The following is a 13775-nucleotide window of genomic DNA, read 5'->3' as shown; positions in this document are numbered from 1 at the left end:
TGCTGTGCTTATATTCCAACTCCTATCTGATGAGGAATATTCCATGAAACAGAGCACACAGCAATCTGTGAGATTATAAAACATTGTTGCTGCCTGTTTTCTCCTGAATGAGCAAAACAGTGGAAAAAACAGCAAGTAACTGTGCAAATGAGTCCTTGAATTATTCAAAATGTTGCCATGGTGGTCATTTTTTCTGGCATTTTGTCTGGTTGGTTCTCGTGGCCATGAAGATGCCCTTAACACATTTTCAGTTTTGTGATGGAACAAATCCTTTATGGATGGGCTGGAAACACTCCTTGCTGTTTTTCTTTGCCTTTGAAGGATGGGAGGCTGCAGACAGGGGATCACATCCTGCAGATTGGAGGGACCAACGTGCAAGGGATGACCAGTGAGCAGGTTGCCCAGGTGCTGAGGAACTGTGGGAATTCTGTCAGGATGGTCGTTGCGAGGGACCCCAAGTGTGAAGTCGTGGAGGCTCCACCAGCTCCCCTGAGCTGGCCAGTCAGCACATTACCTCCCCTTCAAAATGGAAATGTGAGTACCTGCTGCTTCCTTGTCACATTTTTAAGTGTGTTTGTGGCTTGGGATCAGAAAGGAAGGAGAGAACAGAGTGTTCTTGGGCCCTAAAGTGCTTCTCCTCTCTTGAGTTTCCAGATATCATATGCATGTGTTTAAGTGGTCATTATTACAGCCCTGCCTTCTATAATTTTTCCTTTTTTCATGTGTCTTATTAATACTTGTAATCTTGGGATTGGAATGACCAGCTTTACAGAATTTATTTCAGAGTGGCTAATTTAATTACCAAGACCATAAACATTATCGATAAGTGGTACTTTTAGTTCTTCTTCTTAGCTCATTACATTTTTTCTAATCAATCATTTGTAAGTGGATTTAAAACTGGACTGTGAATTTCCCTAGTCTGAAATCCAGAGAGCCACGGCCACACCAGAATTATTCAGCACAATCATCTTTTTATGAAACATAAGTGTAATGTTTTCATAGTCTACGCTACTGCCTGTGATAGGAAATATATCTGAAAATTTTGAAACTTGTTTTAGCAAATCTTATCATGGTCATATCAAAGTCTCTTGTTTTTGAAGTCATTCTTTTCAGTTTTGAGTAATTAAAATCAACAAATGCTACACTAAGTGTACAGTAGGTCTCGAAACATAAACAAAGCTGTGCTTGTGTACCATCTGCTACTACTGTGCTGCTTAGATTTAGGTGTAGAATCTGAGTAGCCTTTTCTTTCTAGTTTAGTTTCTTGAATATGAGTGAAGAGAGCTAGGGTTTTTTTTTTTTTTTTGAAGCTCTGTTTTTAAAGGTCAGAGTAGAAGTCACGTTGCTACAAACTCACCTCTTTGCCCACCAGGCACAGTCACTGCAGAGGCAGATTTGTGTTTTACATCCCTGGGAAAATGCTGTGGCTGTGTCAGTCAAGGATTTTGGATCCTTCTGGAGCTCCTTTTCTCCCCAGGAGGGATCAGTGTAGCAGGAAATGCAGTGTCCAGGAGATGGGAGGGGTGATCTGCATCCCTGAGGCTGGAGTCCCAAAACTGGGCTTGCCCAATGCTCTGAAAAGAGGCTTTCCAAGGGAAGCAGAGTTGCTGTGAGCTCTTCTTTCCTGACTGCATCATATTTTCCAGGGCCCATATTAGGGGCAAAATAACGTGGTTGTAGTTTTGTTCCCTCCACAAAATACTGCTTTTCTCTCTTCCTCTTGTCACTGATCAGCCCTGAGCACTGCAAATGCTGCAGCCTTTCTAAAATGTGATTCCTTCTCAGTGTCTTTTCAGTGTCCTCCGTGTTCCTGCTATGCAGTTTACAGGGGGAAAAGTCATTTTCTGAACTAAATAGTGCCTTCATGTGTAGATTTGAAGAAACTTGTCTTCCTGGTGCCAGGAGAAATTTGCAAAGACAAGTTTAGATGTTAATCTGAAGGAATTTGTTAATTTAATGATGATTTCAATGATCCACCGTTCAGTTTGTGTCAGATTTGTAATGGAACTTATCCCTATAATCTAGTTTTTCTCTGGTTTCTGAATATTTTCACTAGCTGTGAGCTTTGGAATGGAAAATATTTTCCTTTTCCCTTTTTTGCAAACCAGCAGAAAGGCATTTTTAATAGGTGGTTAGTTATTTTCAGTTTTATTTTAATATTTAATTTTCTTTGAGTTTCCTGTGGTAGAGAATAACTGGAACTACTTCTGTGTGTGGGCAGAAGAAAACAATCTTATTATCTGTACTGTCCAAGATAGTGACAGCAGTGTGAGCAGCCTGCTTGTGCTGACTGTATTTAGGACTTTGCACTTTGATTTTTCTGGACTTTATTTCAATTATTGTGCATTCTAGCAGGAGTGTTCCTTAGAGAGAAATGTTTGTAGGCATTGCACTGACTCTGAGGGACTTTTTGATTGTCAAAACAGCCAGGCTCTCAAGGCCACAGCTCCATTTCAGGTGCTGCTGTGGCCTTGTTTGCTGTAGGTAAGTGACAGCATCCAAACTTATCTTCATCTCCATCAGCCTCTTATGGAGCAAGGGAGTTGGAAGGCTTTTAATGAGCTTAATGACTTTGCTGGTGGAGGGAGGTGTGATAAGGAGATAGTGCCCATCGATTTCTCTTCCATTGAGAAGTGAAATAGCTGTGGCTGGAACTCTGGGCTGCTTTTAATATGGGTCCTTCCAAAGCTGATACTTGGCAAGCATTTGATTGAACTTCTCTTTTTTCACTCCCTTAAGAAATGTTTTCCATTTTCCCAGTCCATTTTTTGCTGTTGGCAGTGACAGGATCCCTCTTGATTTCATCACTTTAACAGACCTTACTCTCATCATCTTCTTTTTGATCTCATTGCTCTGTATCTGATTACAGAAAGCAAACAACTCTATGTATTTTAATTTATCCCTTGCAATCCCAGATTTATGTGCTTGATTGTTTTTCTCTTTTGGTCTCACCAGTGTCTTTACTGTTCCCTTTTTGACCTCTTGCCTTGCAGTTCTGATTTTTACTCAGAGGGGAGTTGCACAGACATCCCAGGGCCAGCTTTGTAGGGACTTTAGAAATGAATTTACATTGCATTTAAATAAAAGGAAAACCAAAATCACTTCTCACTTCTGAAGGTCTTAATTAACCTGTAATATTGTAATGGCACTGGGAAATTATGAGAATTTTTTTACTGTCTTGTGCTTTGTTTATAGGATAATGACAACTTTTTTGATATCTATGACGTTGAACTTATAAAAAAGAATGGGCAAAGCCTGGGAATAACAATTGTTGGATATGCTGGCACATATGATATAGGTGAGTTGTACAGGACTTATGAGAATGTTGGACAGGGGCTTCTCAAATACCCTTTATTGACCATGGGCAAAATGAATAGCTCCTCCCTATGCTAGGATATGGGGACATGAAATTCACTGGAGTTATAGATCAGCATCTCATATTCAGTGGGAGTTTGAAGTGTTAATGTTTCAGGGTTTGTTTTTTTTTTCTTTGTTTTTATTTCCTTCTTCTCATTGGAAACTAGAATTAATAATCAAACTGCAAACATGACAAAGGACAGCTTTTCTGATTTCCATGTTTCTCTTCTCTTTTCTTTTCTATTTTTTTTTTAAAGAAAAATCCTTTTTCATTAAGATTTAAAGTACTAAATTCTTTAGCTGTAAGATGATTGAAGTCCTGATCAAAGTCCTTAAGCACATACTTTACTTTTAGCTTAGTTAGTCCTATTGAAATCAAACGCAGCATGGATTTAAGTGATTGTGGTTTAAAGCCTGGCTAAGCACAAGGATGAATCCATGGAGGAGGTGGCCTTTTGTGAGCCATTTTAAGGAAAAAAATTTGAGGTCAGTGTACAGGTGGTTGTTTCAGTGCTGGTTATTTTTTTTATTTTTTTTTTTGCCACCAGAGATCCTCAGTTTTGTGTCAGGCTGTGGGAGTGGTAATGTGCAGATGGTGGTGGTTTGCAGAATCATCACTTTATGGGCAGAAGGAAGTGTGTGAAAAAGGCTGGAATTAAAACTCTTAATAAGAAAAGAAGCAAATTAGGTTAATGCAGTGACTTGTTTCTCTTCATCCCCCCAACAGAACCCTCAGGGATTTTTGTGAAAAATATAATACCTGGTAGTGCTGCTGACCACAATGGCCAAATTCATGTTCATGACAAAATTGTTGCTGTAAGTAAAATACTGTGCTTGTGTATTGCTGTAGAACTAATCTCTGTTAAAAGAACATCATAGTAAAGACTTTCTAAAATTAATTAGACCTCCTCTGCTTTGCAGAAGAAATAATTTGGTGGTTGGTGTTTGTTTAGGTAGGCTTGTGACAGAAATGAGCTTTGGCTTGCTGTGGTTAAAGTATTATTTTATATTCAAAGAAGTAGTAAATAGTAGTTAACTGTGAAAGAGGCAAGCATTTGGATTAAAGTGGTTCAGAGTGGAGAATCTTGGCTTTTGGCCTGCAGTAAAGATGAGCAGCATTAACTTCTACTTGAATTGAATGTGATTTGAGGATTGCTAAGATTCTGCAAGATGTGGCACATTGTTTGTGTTCCTTAATGGCTGTGTAGTGTGGATACAATCAAAATGTTAATGGTCACAATTTAGGTTTAAAAGCCCAAGCTTTATGTGTAGAAAAATGGAAAAACCATTGAATAACAGTGAATTGAATAATAGCCAATTTTGCATTCACAGCACAAGCAGGAATGAATTCCACAGTCTTTTTGTTTTAAGAGATAATATTTATGGAGATATGACTTTAAATTACTTTTAAAATGCGTGCCATGCCAGACTTTCCAAAGTCAGCTTCTCCTCTGTGAAAGCAAAAATTAATATAACCTTTTATCTGCAGGAAAGGCCCTGGTGATGCATGATCTGACAGTGAGGTGAACAGAACATTTTGGGTGTAAATTAAAATATCTGATAATGTAAGAATTGGGCTGTTTAGGGTTGATTATACAAACAGTTGTTTGTAGAGGCTTGCATGGGGCATGTTGGAAATCCATGAGAAAACCAGCAATGATAATGAATTAACAGAGTTCTAGGCTGGATACTCTGCTTGGAACTTCATCCACAGTCCTTGTCAAGCTGGTTTCAGTAAGCAAAAAAAAAAATTAAGGAGCAATTTGTGCATACTTGTATCAGATTAGTAAATTCTGTTTTGTGGTTGTTCCCATGAAAGCAGAAAGAAGAAGTTACTGTTGTGTTTCCTTTTAAAACTCATTTTGGAAATAAATTCTCATCAGTGAAATGTAACAGATTTAATGGGATTGTTTTGCAAATATTGCTGTCTTGGGAGAGTAACCCTGTAATTCCTGCACTAAATAACGTGTTGCTTACAGCCTCTGCTACTCCCCAGCACAGCCTAAGAATGCAGCACAATTAACTGTTACTTGCTACAATTTTCTTGCTTTAGGTTGATGGAGTCAACATACAGAATTTTAGCAACCAAGAAGTGGTAGAGGCACTGCGAAACACGGGACAGACTGTACGTCTCACCTTGCTTAGAAGGAAGCCTTCCTTTACTGTTCCTTCAGAAACACCTTCAGATAGAGGTAATTCTTTTTTTCTAGCAACTGATTTTATTTTTCATTCAATTTGCAATTACCTTATGTGCCAGTTTAGGACTGGGCACCACCTGATCCTCAGTTTTTTTAACAGTGCACTGTAGGAAATTAAGATACTTTAAAGGAGGAATGGAAAGAAGCTAAAATGAGAGATTCAGGAAAATTCAGTGCAAAACTCCTGTGTAGCCAGCCCACCATAAAAAAGGAAAGAATTAGTGAGGTGGTGTTAGTACCTCCTATATTTTGCAGCATATATTTGGGTTTTTTTCACCTGTTTTCACAGTGCAGCCAACTGTTCCAATCTTTGTGTCCCCTGGAGCTGTAGGGACTGGAATTAGTGTGGCCACTAAGAATGAGGGAAAACAAGAACAGAAGGATAATCTTCACAATGAAAAGCAGCAGAGTCTACACCAAGCAGGTAGACAGGATATCTGCCCATCTTTATGGCTCCCATCTTTAATCCATTTTCAGCACTGGTGGGCTGTCATGGCTCACTCCAGCTTTAGCTTTTGCCCTGCAATGCTTTCTGAAGTAAAGCTCCAGCTCTTTCACCCCACCCTGTCTACAGGTCTGCTGAGAGTGGATTCTGTGATATCTCAGGGCCTGTAATTCTCTGGATCTTCTTCCTTGCAGAAAATCTCCCCTTTTCCAGTCAGCAGTGGTCCCCTTTGTTTAGGGAGGGTATTTTTAAGGTCACAGTCAGTGGAGATGCAGCTCTTTCAGTACTCAGGAATGACTCTCATTAACTCTGGAGAGCTCAAAGCCTCCAGCTCAGTGATTCCTCTTTGTGGTCTTGCTCCTGCACTGATGACCTGATGTATCCTGCCTGCAGTTTTCTCCTGAGAGATTTTATTTATCATCCTCATCTGCTGCCCTGCACCAGCCTGCTGGGTGAGCAGCATCAGGAGATGGGACTCCAGGGAATTCATGTTTATTTCCTGATCAGTGTTACCTCAGTCATACCCATCTCCATGGTTTGATAATCTTAGAGATCTTCTCCTGCCTTAATGATTCTGTGATCTTCTTGCTCTCACACATCTTAGACTCCTGCAGAGTATTTTCATAATATTCTTCAGGTTTCCTATACCACATCTTTAAACATGCTGCAGTTTGCTCTTTTGGCACTGCAGTGGCTTCATCAGAACTTGTGTCTTGGTTGTAAAGACCCAATAGCTGGAGCCCAGAAAAGGCATTTTTTTAACAGAAGGCATTCAGACACTGGGGCAGGTCACAAAGGCATGGGCTGCTCTGGGTTTTAGCTGAGTTTGGAAGCAAGGCTGGAGGTCTTTCCAGAATCTTCAATTCTCCCACAGATTTCTGGGCTCCTCTACAGGAACTTCTGGGTGAATTTATACAGCTTGTGTTAAAGTCAGCATAAATTATCCTTATGCCTTGTAGTTTCTAAGACATGTAGATGTAATAGAGGATTCTAAATTACGGCTGTCAATGAATAGCAATTTGCTGTGATTGTTGAAGATCTGTCAGTATTAAAGACAACCTGGAAACGAGAAATGTAGCAGTTCCTATATTCCATTCTGTTTTACTTTTCTGTCCAAGCCTTGTAACCAGACATCCTTTGTTGTGATTTTTGCATGTTCCCAGAAATAGGAAGCCAGAACAGAGGTGGTTGAGTAGCTGAGAGTTGAGGTTCTCAAGCCTTGTTTTGCTATGACAGAGGCTGGAAAAGAGCAGCACTTTGTCTGTCCTGTGTCACTTACCCAGTTTGTTTTACTGTGGGACTTCCATGCGTATTTTACTCCTGCAGGAATATGAGATGAGATTTCACCTTGGAACAGAATTTAATGGCCAACTCTAAATTCCAAAGATAGGTACTTATTTTGGATGTGGTAGTGGGCACTTCATTATGATGGTGCTAAAGTAAATACTGCTAATTTAAGGCTCTGATTAAACTCTGGAAAAGCTTTTAGAAGTTTAATGTAAAAGGTATGTTTTATAAAATGCATATTACTTCCCTTTAAGCCCAGTTGTGTGAAATTCCTATTAAATTGTGTTTCCTGGGGAGGTATTAAATAGTAATTCTGGCCAGGCAAAGCCATGCTCAAGCAGTTCTGGTGCAGGGTTTGAGCTGCAACGTGCACGAGGCCTGAAACTCAGTGCTAGCAGTGAATTCAACAGCTGCCTCTGCAAGCCTGCAGGCTGGGCAGAACTGCTCCATCCTGCCTTGCAGGAGCCCTCAGAACCCAGAGGGACAATGCTGGGAGTTAGGAGTTTAAGGGATGTCTGGGGAAAAGCCCCAGCAGCAGGGCAGGTAAAGGTAGGGCTTTTATGAAAAGCACAATACACACCCTTGTGTAGTAAATTTGTGAGAGAGGGAGGAAGCTGAGAAAAAGAGATCCCAGTTTTGAAGAAGCTGACAGTTCTGACCAGAAAAGATGATTTTTACAATACGTTTGTGGTTTCTTCTTCGTGCTTGCTAATTAGAAATGAAAAACTGCCTGGAAGCACAGGCAGAAGGACAGGCTAAATATGCTGAAAAGTTGTTGCTAATGAAAGCTGTCCCTGGGAAGTGTTTTCATTTCTGAGGCCTTGCACATTATGGAAGACATGGTACATATGTCAGGTCATGAGGAATTCAGCTGGATGAGAGACTAGAAAAAAATTTTCTATTAGCTGCCATGTGGAAAAAGCTGTTTGGGGAAAAAGGAACATTGTAAGTGAATTGAGTGATGCCGCTGGAATTGAATATATTCAATCCAAATCCCTTCAGCCTGCATTTCCACAGTTCTAAGGAAGTTACAAGCAGAGACTTCAAAGTGTATTTGAAAGAAAGGGGAAAACTTCAAATGGAGACGTGCATCAGCACCTGCTCTGAACAACTCATAGATTTTGGCAATGTGTTTTGGAAGTGACAAAAAAATCTGTATTCAGCCAGCTGAACACAGCTTACAGTTGCTGAACTGAACTTTGGGCTTGACCCTGAGATTCATTACTCCTGGTGAACCTTAAAATCTATATTTGGCTGCTCAGGGGATTACAGGTGCTTAGGTCCTGTGTGTTCACACTGTGTTGTAATAGCAGAAAAAGAGGCTCAGGAATTTCTGTCCCTCTGTTTTACTGCAAATGGAAGGAGCAGAAGAATGCATTGGTATTCTGGTTTTGATACAATTGAGAAATAAAAAAAGTGATCAGCCTGTGCTTGATAATAAGTCACACATTAGAAACTTTAATTTCAAATGAAGTTAAAAAACCTTAACTAGCAGTTGAAAATTTTAGGACAATTTGTCTTCTCATTATTTTTTAAGGAGATAATTTATTTCAGAGACAACTGTGGGCTGTATTTACAAACCCAAGTTCTTAATCTTGGTGGGGTGTGGTTTTGGTAGCAGAAAATAGCTATCAGGATTGCTGGAATTTTCAGATATCTGTGTCTGCTTGAGCCTGTAGGTTGAAAATCCTCTGGATATTTCCAAGTGGCACGAGCAGTGTGGTTTCTCAGTGCAGAGCAGACAGAATTTGCATTTGTCTGGCATGGCTGAAAGTGAGCTGGAGAGATACAGAGGTGGGCTGTGTTGTCACAGAAGCAAACTTCAATCTTTGTTTTTATTGAGTGGAAAACTTCAAAGTTATAGAAGTGTGTAATGAGGATTGTATTGCAGAGCTTTATCTTTGCAGTCTGTGAAGGTGTTGAAAGCAGAGGCAGCTTGACAGTGCCATTTGTGCAGGCTTTTGCTCCTAGGTGGGCTCTGAGCTCCTCGTGGTGTCTCCACAGTTCCCCCCTCCCTTTTACTCACTGCTTGTGTGCAGAACGTGAGCTTGTGCTTCACATTCCCAATTTCAGGGGACACAGTGGTCTGTGCCTTGTCTAGACATCTGACAAACTACTGCACTCATCCAAGGGGGAAAAAAAAACCAACCCAGATTTTGGTAATTCAGCCCCCAGATGCTGCTGCTGTCGCTGCTGGATGGAATTTGCTGTAGAGCTTGATTCTTACCAGTTACACATTGCTCCAGCTTGGAACTTTATATGTGAGCTGAGCTTCTGGCTGAGGTCAAACACAGGGCAGCCAGTCATTTTCTGCTGTCTAGCTCTGTCAAATTGTCTTACAGGACTGTAACCAACTGCCTTGGTTGCATAAGTAAGAAAGCTGAAAAGATATAAATGTCAAGATAGCCAAGTTCCCACGGAAGACTGGTTTAGAACTGGAGCTTATATTAAAGCTCATGTTACTTACTGGCCTAATTAAAGTAGACAAGGCTTTATACCTGCCAAATGTATAAATAAAGTCTGTGCCTGCATTGTGCTGACACAGCCCCTTGATAGCAGCAATATCTTGTCAGGTGTTTTCCTTCTTAAGGGGCTCATTTGGGTGGGAGATGCTGTTTCCCTGGAGTGGGAAGCGCTTTTACAGCAACAAATGATGCAGCCGTGTGAAATTTGTTTTGCAGCCTGAAAGAATGATTTATTTACAGTACTGCATGGTACAGAACTCACATCTCATCACCAAGCATCACCTCTTCTGCCTCTCAGCTGAATAAATCACACTTTTACAGGAGCTGACATTCTGCATTGTTTTCCTAAGAAAGACGTTTTTGATTTGTGCTGTTTGATAGACTCAGCTTAATGCACTTCCCTTTTGGGGATTATTCCCTCTAATCTTTTATTTACACTGAATTTTTATTGGAGTATTTAGAAGTAAATGTACTTCTGAGTGTACAATATGCTTGTAAATTTAATATTCACTTTCATATTTAGGAAGAGTCCCACTCCCTGCAGCACATGAGCTGAAATCCAAGTGGGAAAACCTGCTGGGACCAGAATACGAAGTTATGGTATGCTTTATTTCAATAAACTACATTCATGAATGTTATTTCTTTAAATTACAGATCTGTGAGCTTAGCATTACAGGCTGCTTATAGAAGAGTTCAGTGTTTGGAACAGATCAGTAACATCAGATTTTCTTTCCTGTAACATCAGGGCTGAAATGTGTGTTATAATGAGTTGGGGGATTTGTTACCCTTTTATTTTATTCTGTTTATATAGATACTAGTGTTACACAAATACAAGACAGGAAGAGTGATTTAAGGAAATCAGCTGTCCTGTTAAGTCTGCATCACAGCAGCCACTTAAAATATATGGCATTTTTATTATTTCATTCATGGCTCAGTATAGAGCTTCTGTTTTCAGAAGAATCTTACAATTTTATCTGAAGAATGAAAGAATGATTTTCAAACATGCTGGGAAAATACAAAGTAATCCTCAACAGTGTAACTTTGTGGTGCCAGTGTCTAGTAGATATTTCTTCACTTCATATTAAATAATTGCCTAGCAAAAGATTATTTTGATGAATTGTCACGAGGAGTTGATGGAAATTGTAATTCACTTTTCAGTGCTGGGTGAGCCAGCGAGTACAGATAAAAGACTCCGGACAGCGTTCATTCCGAAGCCTTAAAAAAATTCCCACCACCACCAAGAAAATGCCCTGTTTGTCTTTGCAATGCTTGTCCAGTTGATTTAGAGACACTTATTTTTGCTACTTGGAGTAGCCATCGTTCCAGTCACTCTCTGGGAGATTTAAAGTAGCTTTAAGAATTGCCTTGAGAAACTCGCTTCCCTTCTTTCCATTAGCGCTCCTTTAAGATCCGAAGCCCGTGTGAGATTATGTACGTGCTGCAATAAATCTGTTTGGCTGCCCACTTCAGTTGCTTGGTATTCCCACCCTTACATTTCCAGGGGCTGATGTTACCTCCCTGAGCACTATCACACTTCCCACAGAGGATGAAATCCTGCTTAGCTGGTGAATCCAGCCCTTCCCAATCCTTCTGCAGCCGCCGCCAGTGAAATGTCAGCAGTGGAAATGTTAATGATGGGGGCTCTTGAATAATAGAAGGGAGCTCTCCTGGCATCCCATTTTGAAAGTCATTTTTTGGTTCTGGTTCCCTGTGCCTCCCCTCTGTGTTCAGCAATGTCCAGTTTGAGTCCAGCCCGTGACACCCCAGTCCCTGTGTCACACTATCCTCACTCAGCCCCCAGAACTCACCCCCAAGGATTCACCTACAGGAACTCACCTACAGGATTCTCTCAGGAGTTTTTATCTTGAGAGGAAATAGCTGTTTGAAGAGAGGGGTTGGTGGCCCTGGTGGCTTCTGTGCTGCTGGTTCTTTGTGGTGGCAGTGGAAGGAGCTGAGATCCCGATTCAGGGACTGTGTGGTGTCAGTCAGGCTGAGGAGTTGCCAGTCATAAATCCATTTAGTTACCCATGAAATGGGTTCAGTCTGTCAGGAAAAGCATGTTGGAAGCCCTGTTTAAAATTAATCCATAAGTCTAGTCTTTATGAAACTAAAAGTTTTCAAATAGAAGTTACCTGGTTTTTTGCAAGGCTCTATTTTTTTCAGGTCTACAAAGTGTAGCTTTCCTTTAAACATTCAACTTCAGTGTCCCAAATTCCAACCTAGGGCTATAGATGGGAACTAAATGATCTTTAAGGACTCTTCCAACCCAAACTATTCTATGATTTTATCTTAATTACATTTAAAATTGGAGTAAATAACCTTCTAAGGTTACAGATAAATCTGTCATGTTAAGGATGGACAGTACAAAAAAACTGGTGGTGAATATGTTCATTTTATGAATCTTGAAAAAAAATACTGAAAGGATTTCCTGTCCCTTGTTTAAATAACCCACTTTCCATTCCCATTTGGTAATTAAAGTTATGTATTTCAAACCATGTTAGCAACAGAAGTTGGTGGGTTAGTCTGGATGGGAGATGGCTGCACTATAGCCTGAGGTAACAACTTAAGCTGTCATACTTTCAAATTCTGATTGGCAAGTCCGTGTGGGTATTTGTGTCAAACATAATGGCATTTTGTGCTTACACAGGATTACTGAACTTGACTAAAATTGGCATTTGGGCTCGGGGAATAGGATAATATTGGAGTCTGCTAATAGTGCATAATCACCACATTCCTACTTGTAAATGTTCTGTGCCTGAAAGATTTCTCTTAACATTTGTTTAAAATTATTTTGCATCAATGTGACATTGTTTAAGTATGGTTTATTTTGCTCGTGAGGTTTTGTTTTTTTTTTTTTGCCAGAATTTCATCGTTCTGGTGAAGTCTTTATTGTCCTGCTGTTGAAAAATGTTCTGATGTCCAATTTTTAGGTTGTGAATGTGGATATGCCCTTTAAGGACGATTCAGAGCTCCAGAAGTACTCAAAGGTAAGGCTTGCATGGTGGTTTCCTTCGTGGTATATGTTGGCAGAGTAATCCTGGGAGGGCGTGACACAATTCCTGATGTGTTTCAGGAATTTAGTGGTTTTGTGGCTCTGTGTTTTCCAAAATAGGCTGCCAATATTCTGCTTATCTTCTGGAGTGATCCAGTACCTTTTCATAGCACAGGCAAATGAACCTTTTAACAGTTCATTATCAAACCCTCAATCAACAAAAAACCACCCTCAAACCATGCACATAAACCCTAAATTTTGGGGTACTTAATTGCACAGAATGGATCACAGGTTGGAAACTCTGCTGAAAACTTTTTTGTCCCACAGAGGATTTTGCTGTAGTGATCCTGGCACAGGAAAAGGGATGTATAATTCATGTAAATTGTCAGATCTTAAATTAATTTCACTTCCAAGAGATTTTCAAGATACCTGTGTTAGTATTGTGGAAAAGAGGTTTTTAGAGGTGATGCATTTATATATTTGGAGGCACACCTCAGTGGGGAAGGGCCATAGAGTCATGATCAGACATGGCTGTGAAGGAATGCTGTGCATCACTGGATTGCTCCTTTGAATATCCAGAATAATTTAGGAAGCAGGACAGTCAGTGTTTGAACTCCAGTAAGAAAAAATCAGAAAATGTCCAAACTGAAGGGGCAGCTCCTGCTGATCATCTCTTCTCCCCAGGTTGCCATGATTTCTTCTGCCTTGTCTGGAAAGTATTTCACTTTTATTCCACTTTTCCTAATATTAGCAGACTTTAGGCACTGAGGGTTGGAGTTTCCTAGAGAAAATTCCAAATTAGGGAGTCCCAGTGGGAAAAAGCTGACACAAAATCAATGATTTTTCCTTGCAGAAAAAAAGGATGTCAGTTTTAGTAATTACTTACAGACAACACTTCATGGATATTTTTCTACCTCAAAGAAGTGTAGCTCCCAAAGGAGTAAGGCAGGTGATCTTGTGGTGAGATTTTAGGGCAATTATAGAATTTATTATATTCATTTATTTATTTCTGTTTCTTTTATTTTTGTTTT

The 13775-nt window shown here is 40.0% G+C and overlaps 1 protein-coding gene across 4 annotated transcripts in view; it reads left to right on the top strand.

The window, feature by feature from the left end:
* Positions 1–13775, top strand: part of PATJ (PATJ crumbs cell polarity complex component) — a 133985-nt gene that overhangs the window by 14486 nt on the left and 105724 nt on the right. For all 4 annotated transcript variants that reach the window (XM_056497075.1, XM_056497076.1, XM_056497079.1 and 1 more), the window contains exons 8-13: positions 322–534; positions 3196–3298; positions 4085–4173; positions 5411–5549; positions 10276–10352; positions 12683–12739. In XM_056497075.1, coding sequence (XP_056353050.1) covers positions 322–534; positions 3196–3298; positions 4085–4173; positions 5411–5549; positions 10276–10352; positions 12683–12739 — 678 coding nt within the window. The remainder of the gene's footprint in view (positions 1–321; positions 535–3195; positions 3299–4084; positions 4174–5410; positions 5550–10275; positions 10353–12682; positions 12740–13775) is intronic.

This window comes from Oenanthe melanoleuca, chromosome 8 (genome assembly GCF_029582105.1).
Source record: "Oenanthe melanoleuca isolate GR-GAL-2019-014 chromosome 8, OMel1.0, whole genome shotgun sequence".
Classification (NCBI taxonomy): domain Eukaryota; kingdom Metazoa; phylum Chordata; class Aves; order Passeriformes; family Muscicapidae; genus Oenanthe; species Oenanthe melanoleuca.
This window is presented reverse-complemented; position numbering and strand designations above follow the sequence as displayed.